This window comes from Xenopus laevis, chromosome 7S (genome assembly GCF_017654675.1).
Source record: "Xenopus laevis strain J_2021 chromosome 7S, Xenopus_laevis_v10.1, whole genome shotgun sequence".
Classification (NCBI taxonomy): domain Eukaryota; kingdom Metazoa; phylum Chordata; class Amphibia; order Anura; family Pipidae; genus Xenopus; species Xenopus laevis.
In genome coordinates this window covers 11,649,950-11,668,025 of record NC_054384.1, presented here as the reverse complement: position 1 = coordinate 11,668,025, position 18,076 = coordinate 11,649,950, and the positions used below count along the sequence as shown (strand labels likewise).

The 18,076-nt window shown below is 40.0% G+C and overlaps 1 protein-coding gene across 3 annotated transcripts in view; it reads left to right on the top strand.

The window, feature by feature from the left end:
- Nucleotides 1–18,076, top strand: part of inpp5a.1.S (inositol polyphosphate-5-phosphatase A S homeolog) — a 289,133-nt gene that overhangs the window by 219,547 nt on the left and 51,510 nt on the right. For all 3 annotated transcript variants that reach the window (XM_041570524.1, XM_041570525.1, NM_001094239.1), the window contains 1 exon segment: nucleotides 901–985. In XM_041570524.1, coding sequence (XP_041426458.1) covers nucleotides 901–985 — 85 coding nt within the window.

Below are 18,076 nucleotides of genomic sequence, written 5' to 3'. Positions count from 1 at the left end.
AGTTGTTATATTGTCCTACACCAGTGTTTAGTTTATGTGCCATATGTTAGGAAATGTAGGGGGAAGCCGTGCACCCCCGAAAAAATTTTACGATCTTTTGCTACCCTGAAGAATGAAAAGCCGCCAGCGTTTTTTGGGACTTAGAAAAACGTTCAACTATTTTTTGAGGAACTCCTATCTACTCTATTGCACTTCGCTTGGTCTGAGGTGGCGAAGGCAAGTCTGGCGCAAGAGTAAACATTCAGTAAAATCTACATCTGAATTTGCTTAGTTACGTTCATTCGCCAGAGCGCAAATTCGCCTGGCGTTTGTATTACAGACTAACCTCATTTTCTGCTGGATAATTAGTGACAACCCCTAAACTTAGCTTCTCAACAGCTGCTCAGAGCCCACTGAGCATGTGAGTGTCACAGACACTTTCCAAGATGGTGACCCCCTGTGACAAGTTTGAAGTCCTGGATCATTGCTGCTATTGACAAGCTGACACTTTAGCCTCGTGCAATAAGTTCAGCATGTAAAATATGGCATTTTAGCAATATTAATTTTTAGGGTTTAGTTCTTTAATTATATTTTAGTTGGAATCAAGAACAAAGTACTGTTTTATTATTACTGTGAAAATGGAAATATGTATTTTATTTGATAATAATTGAATCTATGGGAGATGACGTTCCCGTAGTACGGAACTTTCTGGATAATGTTTCCGGATAATGGATTTCATACCTGTATTGCCATTTGCCAAGACTACTGATGTTGTTCTAAGCTACAACTCCCAGCATCTCCTGTTGCGCAAAGGTGTTCAGAGTATTCGTTTTAAGCATCTGTTGGCCATGTTTAGCATCATAGCTATGGGATGGGACAATGAATGTATATAACTAATGGCAATATCTTTTTTTTTTCCAGTGTTACAGACCATCGATTTGAAAAGGTTCCCTTCTTTGTCTTTGGAGATTTTAACTTTCGACTGGATTTAAAATCGGTGGTAGAGGTATGCTACGTCTGTCCTTGTGTTTGTTAGAGTTTTATGTGGTTCCAAATACAGGTATGGGACCTGTCATCTAGAATTCTCAGGACCTGGGGATTTCTGGATAATGTATCTCTGTAATTTGGCTCTTCATACATAAACATTAAATAAACCCAATAGACTGGTTTAGCTTTCAAAAAGGATCGATTATATCTTTGTTTGGATAAGGGCAGAGACACACGAGAAGATTCGGGGAGATTAGTCGTTTCCTCATGAGGCAACTTTGCGCGACTTCGGGAAACAAAGTGCTCCGAGTTCTAGCCGGTGGGGAGGCAGTTCTGGGAGATTAGTCGCCCAAAGGAGAGGCAATTTGTCGTCTGGCGTCTAAATCTCCTCAAATCTTCTCGTCTGTCTCTGCCCTAAAGTACAGGGTAGTTTTTGGTTTTCACAGAACAAAAAGGAAACATGTTTTAACAATTTGGATTATTTTATTGGAAACTGTAATTTGGACCCTAGAAACCAGATTGCAGAAATTCCAAACTGGAGAGCTACTGAATTAAAAACTAAATAACCGCAAATAATAAAAAATGAAAACCAAGTGAAAATGGTCTCAGAATAGCACTGGCTACATCATACTTAACATTAACTCAAAGGTGAACAGTCCTTTTATGCAAAAAGTCAGTTAAACAAGGCTCCCTGTACTGAATAAAGGAGGCCAATAGATTTAGATGACCATTAACAGCATTAAATAGTGACCCTAAACTATAATGTATATTTCCCTTTTTAACAGAAGGCCCTGCCATGAAGCACTATAGAATAAACATAGCTTCGTTGTTTTGTTGCCTTGCACACCTAATCAATTGCTGGATCCTTCACACTTATTTTAATTGTCTGTTTTGTTACAGGCTAGATAGTGGGCATAGAGCACTGGTTCATTATTCCCCTAATCACTGCTACACCAGCTGTGTTTGCTCTGCATTTTCATAGTTACTTACCTTGTTTATGGCTGTTTTGGACAATGCCAGCGTTTGGATAATTAACCTGCTCTAAATCACCTTCTGTGTAGGCCTGGAGATGCTTAAAATTTCGAGTTTTTTTAATTATTGAATCCAAATTTTTAGTGGGGGAAAAAAATTCAAATTTTTCAAGATTTATTATATCCTGAGAATGGAAAAAGTCAGAATCTGAAAATACTCCATCTCAGACCTGCTGAGGTTGTATATAAGTCAATGGGAGAGGTCCCAATCCTATTTGGAAGTTTCTGTGGTCTGCACTGGAATTAGGCCGAAAATCGGACTACTTCTGTCTTTTCGGGCAAAAATCCAAAAAAACTTGGGGGGTGGGGGAAATCATAACAAAATTGTACGATCGTTGGATTTTTGTTCAGTTTTATCGGGTTTTTACCTAATCCATAAAAATTGTCCTTTTTTTTAAATAATAAATAAGGTCCAATCGCGGATTTTGATAAATAAGGCCCATAGTGTCACCCCTACTCTACTAAAAAAAAATCACAACTCAAAGTCCTCAAGTTGCCCCTTGTAGTGTAACCTAGAATGATTCTTCTTTGGTTTTAAACACCTGGACCTTGTGATGTACTTCTAGGACTGGCCACAGTCACCCAACCCATGAGGGCACCCTCTGGCCAGTTGTTTGCAATTGAAATCAATAGGGATTTGTTCCAGGACTTAAGCTGCATCTGTGGAGCTATTAAATGAACAGCCAAATGCCCAGTATTAAATGTACGGCCAAATGCCCATGTGCCATTGGTTTTAATAAGCAATCTGTAAAATCGAAGTGACTGAAAATCAATCTCGCAGTGAGCAGTTGAATGGATCACCCTACATGCTGCCGGCCTCCTGCTAGTTCCCTAGAGGACCACACAGGATTGAACAGACTAGGAAACCAGAACTCCACCTGCACTGTAACACATTTGCATCAGAACAATTTACATTTTTGTGGCTTCTGTTTATGGCTTTTTTTGGTTTGTTTTAACTATACAGTAACTGAGCTTCATGCAAACTGCCACGGACACTGTACATTTCCATTTATTTGCCCCAGGGTCATGACCCCCCATCTGTAGATGTGTAAAGCTGTCTACTCTCGGTGCTGTAATGCAAACTATCATGTAAGACCTCTCCATGTGAATCTGCAATGCTCCAGATGGCCTTGATTGATTTGCTGTGGCATGTGAGGGAGGGTCTTACCTCCAGGGGGCAAAGAACTGCCTTTTACTGTGCACCAAAGGAGGAATTTAAAATATTCAGGAGATGCCCTTAAAAAAAAACAGATTTTCACTTTTTAACCACACATACTGACAAGTTATGGGTTCGGAAAACCCCAGAACTAAAATGATTATCATGTGTTGTTAAGCAGTTGTGAGGTTAGTGGTAGTAGAATGTAAAGTAGGAAGCAGTTGCCAAAGAAAAATTTCTCTAAGCAGTTCTTTGAATAGTGTATATTTGTGTTAAAATGTGATGACCTAATATTGGCATACTCCAGTATATAATGTTTTTAAATCCAAAAAAAACATTAAAAAGGAAATTTGGTCCATTAATTAAGGAGATTAAGATGGTTAGATTGGATGTTTAGAAGGCAAAATGTGCTGTATAATGCCTTTTCCTAAAGTATGGCATAGCAGTACTCAAAGGTTCTTCTTGGTCAAGCCAAGACATTGATGTCTACATTTTAACTTAATTAAGCATGGGATCAGTCAGAGTCATTATTTGACCCTTTACAGTACTAACTGGCCACCCTTCAACCATATTAAGTTTAGTCTCTCCCTTACTGCCAGGGTAATATCACCTGCTAAGAAGCATGGGATCCCATGTCCCCTTTTTCATCTGCCAAGGGCTAAAATGAGATCCCCAGCTAAAGAGCAAGTTTTTAATTTACAATTTCCCAACTGGGAACCGTCATTGTCATTCTTTGACCTTGTACAGAACTAATTGTCCACCCTTCAACCATATTAAACTAGGCTTCTCCTTTACTGCCAGGGTGGGTAATATCACTGGCCAAAGAGCATGGGAGATTACTAGAGATCCCCAACTAAAGAGAAGACCTGTACCTCTACATTTTCCCAGCTAAATAAACCAGAACTTTATCTGGGTTGACACTTATAGCTTTCATTTAGGGCAGTTATCTACCTTTTAGGTACGTCGATGTCACTGCTGTAGCATTGACCAAATTGAGTTGGACACCCAAATGAGCCATGACATATTAAGTGGCCAGCCACAAGTTTAACTTATGTCAGCAGTAGATTTATGATTCAGTGGAATGAAAGAGCTAGGCAGAAATCATTAGAATGTATTAAGCACTTTTACAAACATGCGGTTGGGATTGTAAAGGTTAAGTTCAGCTCTTTTATTTCCCAGTACAAACTGCTATTGGCACTTCTAGGTGTTAGCATTATGAGATTACAAGACGATGTCCTAGTGCGAGTTTGTTAGCCCTTTGTATCATTTAACATTGTACTTTTGTGTTTACCTTCTAATTTATTCATGGGCCAAGGATTTTAATCAGAACCTTGAGCCAGGTTTAGTGCTGATTACCCTTCCCTTCAGCTGCACCAGTGACATATCTGCCTCCAGGCTTGATGCTGCCACGCATTGCTGGCAAGATTCATTGGAGGTTAATTAAATCCATCTTCAAAACAACGAAGGGGCCAATGAGCCGTATCCTTGTTGCAATAGTAAATTAAATGATGCAATTGTTTCTCCGTCCATCATCTGAGAAGGGGAACGGGCGAGGAGGGAGGGCTGAGTAAATGAATTGTCATAAGGCTGCCACACTTCTAGCCCCAAGGGGGGGAACTGGTAGCATTTGGTCATAAACCTGCCTTTAATTTGTGACTACAGATAAAGATTACTGTTATCAGCAGCGAGGGGTCTCCAGGGGCTGCTTGATGGAAAAGATGACACTCTTAAAATATCAAGAACCTATTGATTCCCAGCAGGGATTCCCAGCTCTGGTTCTTTTCTCATGCAAATGAATATAAACACGGTTACAGCGATGGACACAAAAGATGATGGCTGGATCCGATATTGCACTGCCACAGCCGTGATTAAAACATACAAATTAAATACAATTTTTTTCTAAAAACAAAACAGGGACAAGCAGCATTAAACTAATTAATAATGCAGTCAATCAGCTCAGAAATGCTGCTGTGATTGTCATGTATGTTTTAATTCTTGACTGGCGACAACTTGCAGCTGCGGTACTCGGACTGGCACGGGATGACAAAGGAATGACAGCAGTACCAGCAGCTCCTGTCTCTGCTCAATGGAAAGCATAGTCTGCTTCTGCTACACCTGCCATTCATCACCTATAGCTGACACTCATTGTGATTGATGGCTCGAAAGAAACCAAGTCCCAGGCCTTACTTTTACCCCTTCAACTGCTGACTGAAAGGAACATGCATTTCCCGACAGCTCCTCATTTTATGGGCCGATTGTAGTTTTCATTGATTAAGACCGGTTTGATGGATGTTGGGAGGTTAGAAATAATCATAAGCAAAATGTTATTATGCCTTATAGGGAGTTGGAAACAAGGTCCTTTTAGGCATTTAACCCGTTTTCTGAATAAAAATGGTACTCTTGGTAGTTTTGCAATATAAAATCATTTTTTTGAGATTCTTTTGCATTTTCTTTTAGGTCTACAGTTCCTCATTCCCCTAGACTGGGTTAATGGTTAGTGCTCTAAATAAATACAGGTAGGCTAATTGGTACTGAGCCTAGTGTGGGTTATATACTTTTAATACAATGACCAGGGTGCAAAGTGCGACTAAACTAGGGGTGTCGTGAGGCCAATGCCACTGTTATGGAAAGCCCACAAGGGACCTGAAAGCCTACACTGTTACTTTGGCAAACTGTCTCTTAAACATTTTGCATGGAGTCCATAGATCTATTTTTATACTTCGGTATGAATCTCCTAGATGTATTGATGATCAAGATCTATAAAGCACTAAGTATGCTAAACTCAGCACTAGGCCTCAAGCAGAGGGTGCTGTTACCTTAATAAGTTGCAATAAACCTCCTCATATCCATCCGGAGTGCCACCTGAATTGCTTATTTGGACCTATATCACAGTCGGAATGCTGGTGGCTGAGCACACGGAGCTTACAGAGCTGATTGGAATGACATGGCGTGGTGGGATGAGCGGTCACACTTCTATTGACTCTCAAGCTGGAGAACCCTGAAACCTCTCAGACCTATACTGTTTCAGTGATACTTATGTAATGATAGAATTGATGAAAGTTAGGGCATTTAGTTGCTCAGTTTTAGTAAAGATTTTTATTTGCCCCTATTTTACCTGTTGGGACCATGGCCCCATAGAGTGCTTTGATTGTGGCTTCTTGTAGCAACAATCCAAATAGCTGGTACAGGTATGGGACCTCTTATTCAGCTGCTCTGGGGCTTGGGTATTCCAGATAAGGGATTTTGCCGTAATTTAAAAAAAAAAAAAATAATGAAATATTAAATATACCCAATAGGGTTATTTTTGCCTCCAGTAAGGATTAATTATATTTTAGTTGAGAATAAGTACAAGGTACTGTTTTACTATTACAGAGGAAAAAGGAAATCATTTTTTACAATTTAAATGATTTGATTTTAATGGAGTTTATGGAAGATGTTTCCAAATAATGCATCCTATACCTGTACTCCTCACTGTTTGTGTCCCAATAATGTCATTGGGAAGTGGAGTAAATTGGGCCTTCAGTTGATTTAATGAGACAAAAATTCCATCACAAACAACATGGTAACCTCGTGTCATATGTATGCGTATAAATTCATTTACATTTCGTACAGTAACCTATATTGTCTTAGTAGATAGATGTCTTCTCTAAAATGAATGCAAACCTCTAAGACACAGGGTTTTTGTACACATACATATTTTTAAATCATACATATATACTAGTTTGTAGAACGTAGGGTAAGTTGGCATGACTAAATGAAAAACTTCCAATCTTAAGATGATCCAGCCATGAATGTATCTTTGTGGTTTAGAAGGATTAATTGTCCAGGGCAGGATATCACTGACTGTAGAAGACCTTAATCACTTCCACATTGAACTGAGAGAGGAGAGAGCTTGCATTGAAAGTGGCCAGTAGTTAAATCACTTTAGCCACACTGTAGCCTGCTGCTTAATCATGGAATATCAGTGCTGTATCCTACAGTATTTTAAAAGCTAACCGAGGGAAAAAATCTCCTGTAACTCCAAGCAGAGTAGGGAAGTCTTAGAGGGTGGCACATGGGCAGATTCAGGGAACACGTGCAGTGACAAATCTCTTCTTCGGACGACTAATCTCCCCGGGAATGGCTTTCTGCTGGCAAGAATGTGAATCGCTGGCGGAATGGCATTCGGATCACTTTATTTTCCGAAGTTGCCTCATGAGGAAACTTCGGTTGACTCCTGAAAACCAAAGCGATCCATATGCCATCCCGCCATCGATTCACATTGTTGGCGCCAGGAAGGCATTTGGGGAGACTAGTCGCCCGAAGAAGATGAGATTTGTTGCTGGGCGACTAATCTCCCTGAATCTGCACGTGTGCCACCACCCTTATGCTGCTCCCGATGGAATTAAAATCCCAAATTTCCTTAAAACACTGCTGTAGGAATCAGCTGACTTAGCGTTATCTTTTAGGGACCAATTCCAACATCTCAGGCATTTATATCTATAGGAATATGAGGATTTTGGTAGATGGAGCTTTGTTGTCCAGGGGAGAAACAGCAGCGGTCAAAGCACCCCTTTTTTTTAATAAAATGTCCTTTCATATGGCGTTTAAACGCTTGCTCAAGCATCTTGGCCTGGAGGTCTGATGGTCATGACTCTATGTGAGTAAGCCAGGGCACATATCATAAAGAAAATGGTAACAGACAATTAGGACCATCTATCCCATGTGTCCTCTAAGGTGTATACATGGGAAATCTACCTTCAGTTCAAGAGGAACTTTGCCAAAAAAAGCTTCTAAAATATTATCTATTAATATATGTAAATACAATTGCACAGGGTTTGTTTAACGGGATTCCATTTTACTTCAGGTATTTTAATTAGCCCTGCAACATTTTTTGCAATCCACGATTACAGAGAATTCAAACCACAAAAAATATATATATTTTTTTTTTTAACGCTAATTACATTTACAAATAACTATAAAACCAATGAAAACGTGTAATTAATGTATTATAGACAATTGCTTGGAATTACATTTTCTTTCAATATGTAAAAAAAAACAAAAAACTGGACATGCTCTTTAGTATATAAACATTTTAAACCGGCACCGATGAAAATCTGTGTGTGTGTGTGTGTGTGTAAATGAATAGCATTTAATGAGAGGGACGTTGATTCTCATCAGCAAAGTTCGAGCTTTATGCTTCAGTCTGATGCTGATGTTTTCATATTGATACAAGGACACAAGGGTTGATAAACAATTTACACGCACTTCCTGCCAAGAGACATTTTACAACTGTATTATTTGGAGCTGGAATAGATTTGTCTCTGATATTGACATAACATCTCCTTATAATAGCGTCTTTTTATTTACTGAATGACAACGTATAGTTGGCTTACAGGCACAAGCGATGCTTTGTGTATCCTAATAATGCTTATACACAGGGATGTCAGTCAATTTATGACCCCTACAGTCTGGTATTATTTTCAGAACACTAATAGATTTTTCCCTAGCGGTCACAAGCTTCCTAATAGATTCCTTTATATGACACTCGTTTACATATGTCACTTGTAGCCAGAAGCAATCCCTGTTCCTTCAAGAGAATATTCTTTGCAATTCATAGTCTTTTGTAAAGTGCTGTGAAATAAGTTTCTGCTAAATAAATTATAATTATTGCCTATTTTTGTCGTTAGATGAAAAGTATGATGGTGTTTCTTGTGTGCACATGACATTTCTTCTCTGCATATGCATATCTATATACATATGATCAATTGCATTCTTCTTGTTTATTGTTGCTGAGAGTTTCTCCATGGACAGACATGGAACAAATTAGAGTACAAGGGACAGTAGCCTCGAGGATTGGATTGTGGGATAGCAGGTATTAGTAGGGAGAAATGGTACCTATAGTAACAGTGAGATAATAGTCTCTGGGAAAAGACTGGTATCTATAGTAACATTGGGATAATAGTCTCTGGGAAGGGAGTGTGACTGTGGGATAGCAGGTGTAGTAGGGAGAGATGGTGCCTATAGTAACATTGGGATAATAGTCTCTGGGAAGGGAGTGTGACTGTGGGATAGCAGGTGTAGTAGGGAGAGATGGTGCCTATAGTAACAGTGGATTATAGTCTCTGGGAAGGGAATGTGACGGTGGGATAGCAGGTATAGTAGGGAGAGATGGTGCCTATAGTAACAGTGGATAATAGTCTCTGGGAAGGGAGTGTGACTGTGGGATAGCAGGTGTAGTAGGGAGAGATGGTGCCTATAGTAACAGTGGATTATAGTCTCTGGGAAGGGAATGTGACGGTGGGATAGCAGGTATAGTAGGGAGAGATGGTGCCTATAGTAACAGTGGATAATAGTCTCTGGGAAGGGAGTGTGACTGTGGGATAGCAGGTGTAGTAGGGAGAGATGGTGCCTATAGTAACAGTGGATAATAGTCTCTGGGCAGGGAGTGTGACTGTGGGATAGCAGGTGTAGTAGGGAGAGATGGTGCCTATAGTAACAGTGGATTATAGTCTCTGGGAAGGGAATGTGACGGTGGGATAGCAGGTATAGTAGGGAGAGATGGTGCCTATAGGAACAGTGGATAATAGTCTCTGGGAAGGGAGTGTGACTGTGGGATAGCAGGTATAGTAGGGAGAGATGGTGCCTATAGTAACAGTGGATAATAGTCTCTGGGAAGGGAGTGTGACTGTGGGATAGCAGGTATAGTAGGGAGAGATGGTGCCTATAGTAACAGTGGATAATAGTCTCTGGGAAGGGAGTGTGACTGTGGGATAGCAGGTATAGTAGGGAGAGATGGTGCCTATAGTAACAGTGGATAATAGTCTCTGGGAAGGGAGTGTGACTGTGGGATAGCAGGTGTAGTACGGAGAGATGGTGCCTATAGTAACAGTGGATTATAGTCTCTGGGAAGGGAATGTGACTGTGGGATAGCAGGTATAGTAGGGAGAGATGGTGCCTATAGTAACAGTGGGATAATAGTCTCTGGGAAGGGAGTGTGGCTGTGGGATAGCAGGTATAGTAGGGAGAGATGGTGTCTATAGTAACAGTGGGATAATAGTCTCTGGGAAGGGAGTGTGACTGTGGGATAGCAGGTATAGTAGGGAGAGAGAGTGCGTATAGTAGCAGGGGGTATTATGGTCTCTGGGAAAGGACTTTGGCTGTGAAGTTTTGTCTACAGCTGTGACCCAATCTCCAAAAAAAAATCTTAAATGTGTACTCCTACATTTGTTATGGCAGGTTTAATTATATTTCAATGCATTTTTATATAATGTCAGAATATATAGGAGTGTATTAAATAATGGTCTTGTTTAAATAAGATGGACTCTGCTTAGTTTCCTTTCTCCCCCCCCTTAGAGAAATCCAAGACATATACAGAAAAATATATTTTATGCCAATAGCAAACCTTTTCTCATTCAGGGTGTTGTTGAGCACCAAGTTCCTCTTCAACCTGCTGAGAAATAAGATCTTAAGTAGGTCTATTTGTGTATAAAATGTGCCCAGTCTCTCTGTTTTCTTTTCTCTTTGTTGCCGATTTCATGCTATCACAAGGGCTGCGTGTTTTCCTGCTCAAAGTTGTCAGACAAATAAAGGCTTTAGAAGCAGGGTCACATTTAGAAGGAGGGGCATGAAAAATTGGGAATAGTATCTTGAAGCCCACCCATCGGACTATTGACTTAAATGGTTGGTTGGAGTTTATGGTGGAGAGACTGCAAGGGGGCTTGGGATTGTGATTTATGTCTCTTCACTGGTTATGGCGAAATATGTAATTTTACAAATTGCACTAAAAAATGTTAAGTAACTACCATATTAGTATTATAATAACTGAAGAGGATGTGAAATTTACAAGGAATAAAATAGCATATTTAGCAAGACTTAAATTGCATATTAGTTGTAATTTATAACACATTCTTAATGTCTCCTATTAGGACATTAGTCAGTAGCCTGCAGAAAGGCTTTTTGATATATCCATGTGGCACTTAAGTAAAGCTGTGCTAATGCATTGGGCTAGAATTAAGGCTGAGGATGTCCAACCTTCAGGGATCTAGCTGTTTTTGGTCTACAACTTCCTCCAAAGTTATCAGAAAGTTGCAGTTTAATGACAAATGAAGGACAACAGGTAGGGAAACCTTAGTGTATATTTACTAACTATCACTAAATAACTACAGATAAAGAATCTGTTATTTTGAATGCTTGGGACCTGAGGAGTTCTGGATAAGGGATCTGTCTTTAATTTATTTCTCCATACCTTAAATCTGCTAAGAAAAAAAATTACTGAAACATTAAATAAACTCAATAAGATTGCCACCAATATGGATTCATGCCGCTAAGTTGGGACCTGGTATTAGGTACCGTTTTATCATTAAAACATTATTTGCTTAAAATGGACAATAAGGGGGTGGCCTTCCCCATATTGAGTTTTCTGGTTATAGAGTTTCTAGATAAGGGTTCCCATAACTATATTAAGGTGGTGGCACACGTAGCGTTCGCCCAGCGACAAATCTCCTCTTCTTCAGGGCAAACGAATTTCCCCGAAATGCCTTCCCGTTGGCTAGTATGGGAATTGCCTTCGGGATGGCACTTGTATCAGTTTTCTGAACTCGCCCAAAGCTGCCTCACGAGGAAACTTTGGGTGAGTTCGGAAAACCGAGGCGCTCCGAGTGCCATCCTGCCGGCGATACACATTCTAGCCGGCGAGAAGGCATTTCGGGGAGAGTAGTCGCCCGAAGAAGAGGAGATTTGTCGCTGGGCAACTAATGTCCCCGGAATGCTACATGTGCCACCACCCTTAAATAACATCACAAAGAAGTTATGTAAAAAAAAAAAGGTATTTGCTATTGAAATCAGTACCAATGTTGTGTGAGTACTTTTTTTGGAGTACAGTATCTGGTCCCCAATGATTGCTTTAAAATTAACTGTGACCTAGGGACTATTTTTGCAAAAAGTACTAGAAAATCCTGCTGCAGAAAACAGACAGAATACCTAGAATCTCTCTATATTTTACGGAAAAAAATAAGGAGCCTCAAAAAAACCTCTATAGACCGCAATGTATTTTGCAAGGAAAGTTGCCACAAAAAAAAAACACAAACTTTTGCTTTTTGCAATTTTTCAACATTTTCAACATTTTGCAGATTTTCCTGCAACTTTCTAAGCAAAGTGAAATGAGACAGATTCTCTCATCTCTACAAGCCCTATTTTTTTTCTTGTATAAAAGGTATTTAAATGATGTGATGCTTAACAACCCTAATCAGCTGAAGCCGAACACAATTTTAATATGTTAAACCTATAGGTTTTACATTTGCTACAGTCTTGGAAAGTCATTGGAAAACTTGTGCGTCTTTCACTCTTTTGATGCTTTAAAAAGGTTTCCTCTTCCATTTAAAATATCCAAATTGCTCAGGGTACAAATTAATTTTTTTCAAATAATGACTTAATTCCTTTTAAATTGACCCTGCAGATTGCGTGTTCGCATGTTAAAAGCAGGCCCCCTTCTTTGGCTCGATTAGGAAATAATGTAATTGCAGCATATTCTTTAATTTGTGTTTGCAAGAAAATAAAGTCAGAGAATTTACTCCCTCTTTCAGTATTTAAATCCGAACCCTGTTCTGTATGTTAAACAGTCTGGCGGACATCTGGCATGATTGGTTTTAATCTGCTGATTTAGTCAGGATTTAATCTTTCCTTTTACACCTCTTTGTACTGCAGTCAGAGAAGTGACAGAGCTAAAGAGAAACAATGGCTCCCCTTATTCCAGCCTGTAGACCATGTGGCCTGTAGGGCCTTATTTCCAGGGCTGTGTCTCTGGGAAGACAATGAAGCATCTGGTGGGCTATTCTTGTGTCCAAGAAAAAACATTTTTGTCAGTAATTTCTCCTGGCCGGGCTGCTTGGCTGCTCTTTTAGGACAGGGTGTGCCAAACCCAGTAGCCAAAGGTCACAAGGTTAAAATGATGAATTTTTATGCCCCTGTTTCTTGTGTTTCTGCTCAGTCAAAAATATTTGTGCGCTGGGCTGCCTCTCAATGGAAGCCTCGGAGAGCAATTTGTCCTCTCTGCCTGGAAGAATAGACGAGCAGATGAGTTAAGATAGCATGTATGAGGGGACAGAGGAGCACGCAAATGTTTCCTATGGTAGAACAGAATACTCCTGTCACCGTTCTCTGCAGGAGGTTTGGAGAGATTTGTGGCCTATTGGCATTCGATCCGATGACAAATGAATTGAACAGCAGTTAAGGATATAGCAGGGAGACTATAGTCCTCCGTGTAGAGAAACAATTCTCAGCTGTTAATGGCTCTTGTTTCACCCTATGAATTACAGGCTAGAGCGGACTAAAGAGGCTCTAAATCAGTTTTCCCCTATAGAAAGTCACATTCTGACAGTTGTAGATACACACGTTAAAGTTTCCTGCATTAACAAGCTATTCATAGAGCACTGAGCACAATAGGGAATAAAGATATATTGACATGCAAATACAGCCTTATCTGCCTTCACATTTTTTTTAGTAAAAAAGAAAAGCAAGCATTTACTCTTATTTTTTTTTTTTTAAATAAAGTTTTGTTACCTATAGGTTTAAATAAATTGCAGTTTGGTGGAGCCCTAAGTTATGTGCACAGACAATAATGTCCTCATTTGTTTTGATTTAAGGTGGCCATAGACATCGCCAAACGAGCGGATCTTTCCCCGATATGCCATTAACGAGAATGGCTATATAAATATATATTTATAAAGTGTCAACATATTCCATAGTGCTGTACAGGTATAGGATCCAATCTCCAGAAACCCGTTATCCAGAAAGCACCGAATTACTGAAAGGACATCTCCCATAGACTCCATTTTATCCAAATAATGCAATTTTTAAAGATACTTTTTTTTTTCTGTAAAAATAAACAGTACCTTGATCCCAACTAAGATATGATTAATCCTTATTGAATGCAAAACCAGTCTATTGGGTTAATGTTATTCTAGTAGACTTAAGGTATGAAGTATGGAATGATCCATTATCCGGAATACCCCAGGTCCTGAGTATTCTGGATAACAAGTCCCATACCTGTACAAAAAATGGGCTAAGGCAGGGGTCCCCAACCTTTTTTTTTTTTACTTGTGAGCCACATTCAAGTGTAAAATGATGTTGTTGAGCAACATAAGCACACAAAAAGTTCCTGGGGCTTCCAAAAAAGGGCTGTGATTGGGTATTGGTAGCTCCTATGTGGACTCAAAGCCAATAGGATGCTCTGTTTGGCAGTACACATGTATTTTATGCAATTAATGCTTGTTAGGAATTCAAAAAGTAGCACCTGCTTGGAGGCCACTGGGAGCAACTTCCAAGGGGTCGGAGAGCAACATGTTGCTCACAAGCCACTGGTTGGGGATCACTAGGCTAAGGCATTAAACATACATATTACATACAAAAAGTAACTAATATCCTGTACAAGAGCTATATAGGTATATATTGCATATGTCTGTTTATCTAAAAAAAACAAACCAACCCATGACATTTATTTAGAAAACCCATCCTAATCCCAAAAATTCCTTGTGTGGGATACTCTGGTCTTGCAGTGGCCCAGTCATTTACTAGGCTAAATTGTTTATTGGAAAAAAATACTGCCTGTTATAGTACGAAGTCCTATTTTCATTCTACATTTTATTTCTTTTTTTATAACAGCCCACTGACATTATCAGAAGTCATCGTGCTCAATAAGCAAGTCTTTTAAAGAGCGCCATTCCCCAAAACCTTTGATAAAATGATTGTATGAGCCGGGCCTTCTAATACTGCTCCGTATTTGTATGTGATGATTATTGAAATTACTGGTCAATTAGGGCCCTCTCGAGGCTCTTAATAATCATTGGTTCTCCAGCATCTGTCTGTATTGTTAGACTACAAAATAAGCTTCTTACTTTTATCAAACATGGTGCAAGTATGTTGCAGGTAGCAGGCCTTTCTTAGGTTAACAAAGAGGTTAATGAGATATGACGAGAAAATAATAAAGTAGTTTGCTTTAATCATACTCTACAGAGCATAGAGAGAGGCGAAATTCATTTTCTGCTGGTCACGGTTGATCATTTGTTTTGGCAAGGCCACCCGACTGATACTAATGGGTTTGCAAAGTGTCATGTCCCCGCTGCTCATATGTCACTGGGACGAGCCTCACCCATAAAGTGTTCATTTAACATCTGTACTTGGGATTTGACATATATAATCGTATGGGGGAAAAGCCACTTTGAAATGTGAGGCTCCAGATGCACACTCATTTCTGCTCATAGGAAACAGCCCAGCAATCGGCTTTAGAGGCCTTTATCATTCCTTCTAGATCTGTTTCAGGCTTTCCCCCAAAATGTTTTCCCACACACAGATTGGTAAGCTACTTTAGTACAAATTAAAAGTATTATATGAAACACAAAGATGTATAACAAGCAGCAGTGAAACTTTAATTCTCTGAAAGATATTGGGAACTGCATTTTAGCCAAAACCTAGAACGGGTGAGTAGTATTGTTAAAGGGATACTGTCATGGGGAAAAAAAATTTTTTTCAAAATGAATCAGTTAATAGTGCTGCTCCAGCAGAATTCTGCACTGAAATCCATTTCTCAAAAGAGCAAACAGATTTTTTTTTATATTCAATTTTGAAATCTGACATGGGGCTAGACATATTGTCAATTTCCCAGCTGCCCCAAGTCATGTTACTTGTGCTCTGATAAACTTCAATCACTCTTTACTGCTGTACTGCAAGTTGGAGTGATATTACCCCCTCCCTTTTCCCCCCCAGCAGCCAAAAAAAAGAACAATGGGAAGGTAACCAGATAGCAGCTCCCTAACACAAGATAACAGCTGCCTGGTAGATCTAAGAACAACACTCAATAGTAAAATCCCATGTCCCACTGAGACACATTCAGTTACATTGAGAAGGAAAAACAGCAGCCTGCCAGAAAGCATTTCTCTCCTAAAGTGCAGGCACAAGTCACATGACTAGGGGCAGCTGGGAAATTGAAAAAATGTCTAGCTCTATGTCAGATTTCAAAATTGAATATAAAAAAATCTGTTTGCTCTTTTGAGAAATGGATTTCAGTGCAGAATTCTGCTGGAGCAGCACTATTAACTGATTCATTTTGAAAAAAAAATCTTTTTTCCCATGACAGTATCCCTTTAAAGGCAAGTGAACCATCCGTGGGCAATTATTTTAATTTCACCCCAGAACAGAGGCCACCCTGATCCCATTCCCCAACCCAATCACTGGCCGCTTCCCCATCTGTGTTGTTTCTCTTGGATGCATTTTTTAAAATGTTATTACATTACTCAAATAGCATCTATGTTATGGGTATTCTTTAATAAATTGTCTCATATCATATTTTATTCTCTGCTAAGAGGGCCCATTCATATTGTGGTTTCCTTCAACACAACAACACAACGATTCATTGCTCTTTCCAGTGCACCAAAGGTGGCAGCCATGAGCTTAAACATTTCCCAAGCATATGGTTTGTAAATTAGCTCTTCCTTTTATTGAATAGCAAAGTTTTTTTATTCCCCTCCTTAGAATCTCAAGATCTCAGTTGTGTGATGCTAAACTCTGTGATCTCATTACTGGATTCTTTGATCAGATTTGGGTTTTTAAGTTCTCAAGTGTTTCTTCTTCAAGCTCTTTGCATTTCTATTGCTTCCTAATTGCTGCTAATTCCTTTATTGTATTATCCTCCCCAACCAGGCAACTCGTGTGGCCCTGTCTCATGAGGCATTTGTCTCCCAAATCTTAGGTGGTAGTTCTCAAATTCCCAAGCGTGTTCTATGTGTGTAGCCATGCCGGCTATATATTATTAGAATAAGGATCATATTTATTGCAGGTCATTTTTGGTGGTTAGCATAATTATTTGGCTGCTCAATCCTTTTTCTTTTATAATGTTTAGATTTAATATGTTTAACAAGATAAATGCTATTTTATCCTTATTTTTCAATGAAGCCATGGTTTGCAGTCAGATCCAATCAGGGTCAGACTGGGGGGACCGGGGCCCACCGGGACTGTTGCCGAGGGCCCCCCTCCGGCCACCCGTCCCCCCACTGTGACGCGCCGGCTCAGCAAGGAAGCCGCTCGGTGCGCATGCACAACAGCGCCGCTTGGCGCGCATGCGCAGGCGGCGCTGCTCAGCGCCGATAATTTGTATTTATTTTTTTTAAATATAAATATTTAGAGAGGGGTTCTGGCCCGGCGGGGGCCCATGAGGGTCGGGGCCCACCGGGTATTTTCCCGGTGTCCCGCCGGGCCAGTCCGACACTGGATCCAATCTATAAAAGCCATAGTTCTAAAGTTGGCCATACATGTAACAATTACGATCTTTCCTGCAACCTTTGGTTTGTTTTCATTACAAATGCTAAGAGCTGAATCATCACATATACAAGTAGAAACAAAAGAATTCTAATTCTATAGGACGATTCAGCAGTAAGCCCTGGCCAATGTTTGGGAGCCTGATCAAAATTTTCCATCTTGGCCAATCATCAAGAAGGCTGATATCCAAGTCTTTTGCCAATATCAGTCTCCTCGTCCCCTGCTATACTCGCATGAATAACGTACACAAGTTAATTTTGTATTATAATAGCTGTGCATGTATGACTACTATAACAGTTGCTCTGCAGTTGCTCCATGGAGTATTGAAAACTGTAAATCTGTATAAAGGGTCAGGGCACACGCTCAGATTCGGGGAGATTAGTCGCCCGGCGACAAATCTACTCTTCTTCGGGGGGGACTAATCTACCCAAACTCGGAGCACTTCATCTTCCGAAGTCGCCCGAAGTTTCCTCGTGAAGCAACTTTGGATGACTTCGGAAAACAAAGTACTCTGAGTGCCATCCCGTCATCGATTTACACTCTAGCCGGTGGGAGGCAGTTCAGGGAGATTAGTCGCCGGGCGACACGTGCCGAATCTGAGCGTGTGCCCTGACCCTTAATACAGATTTACAGT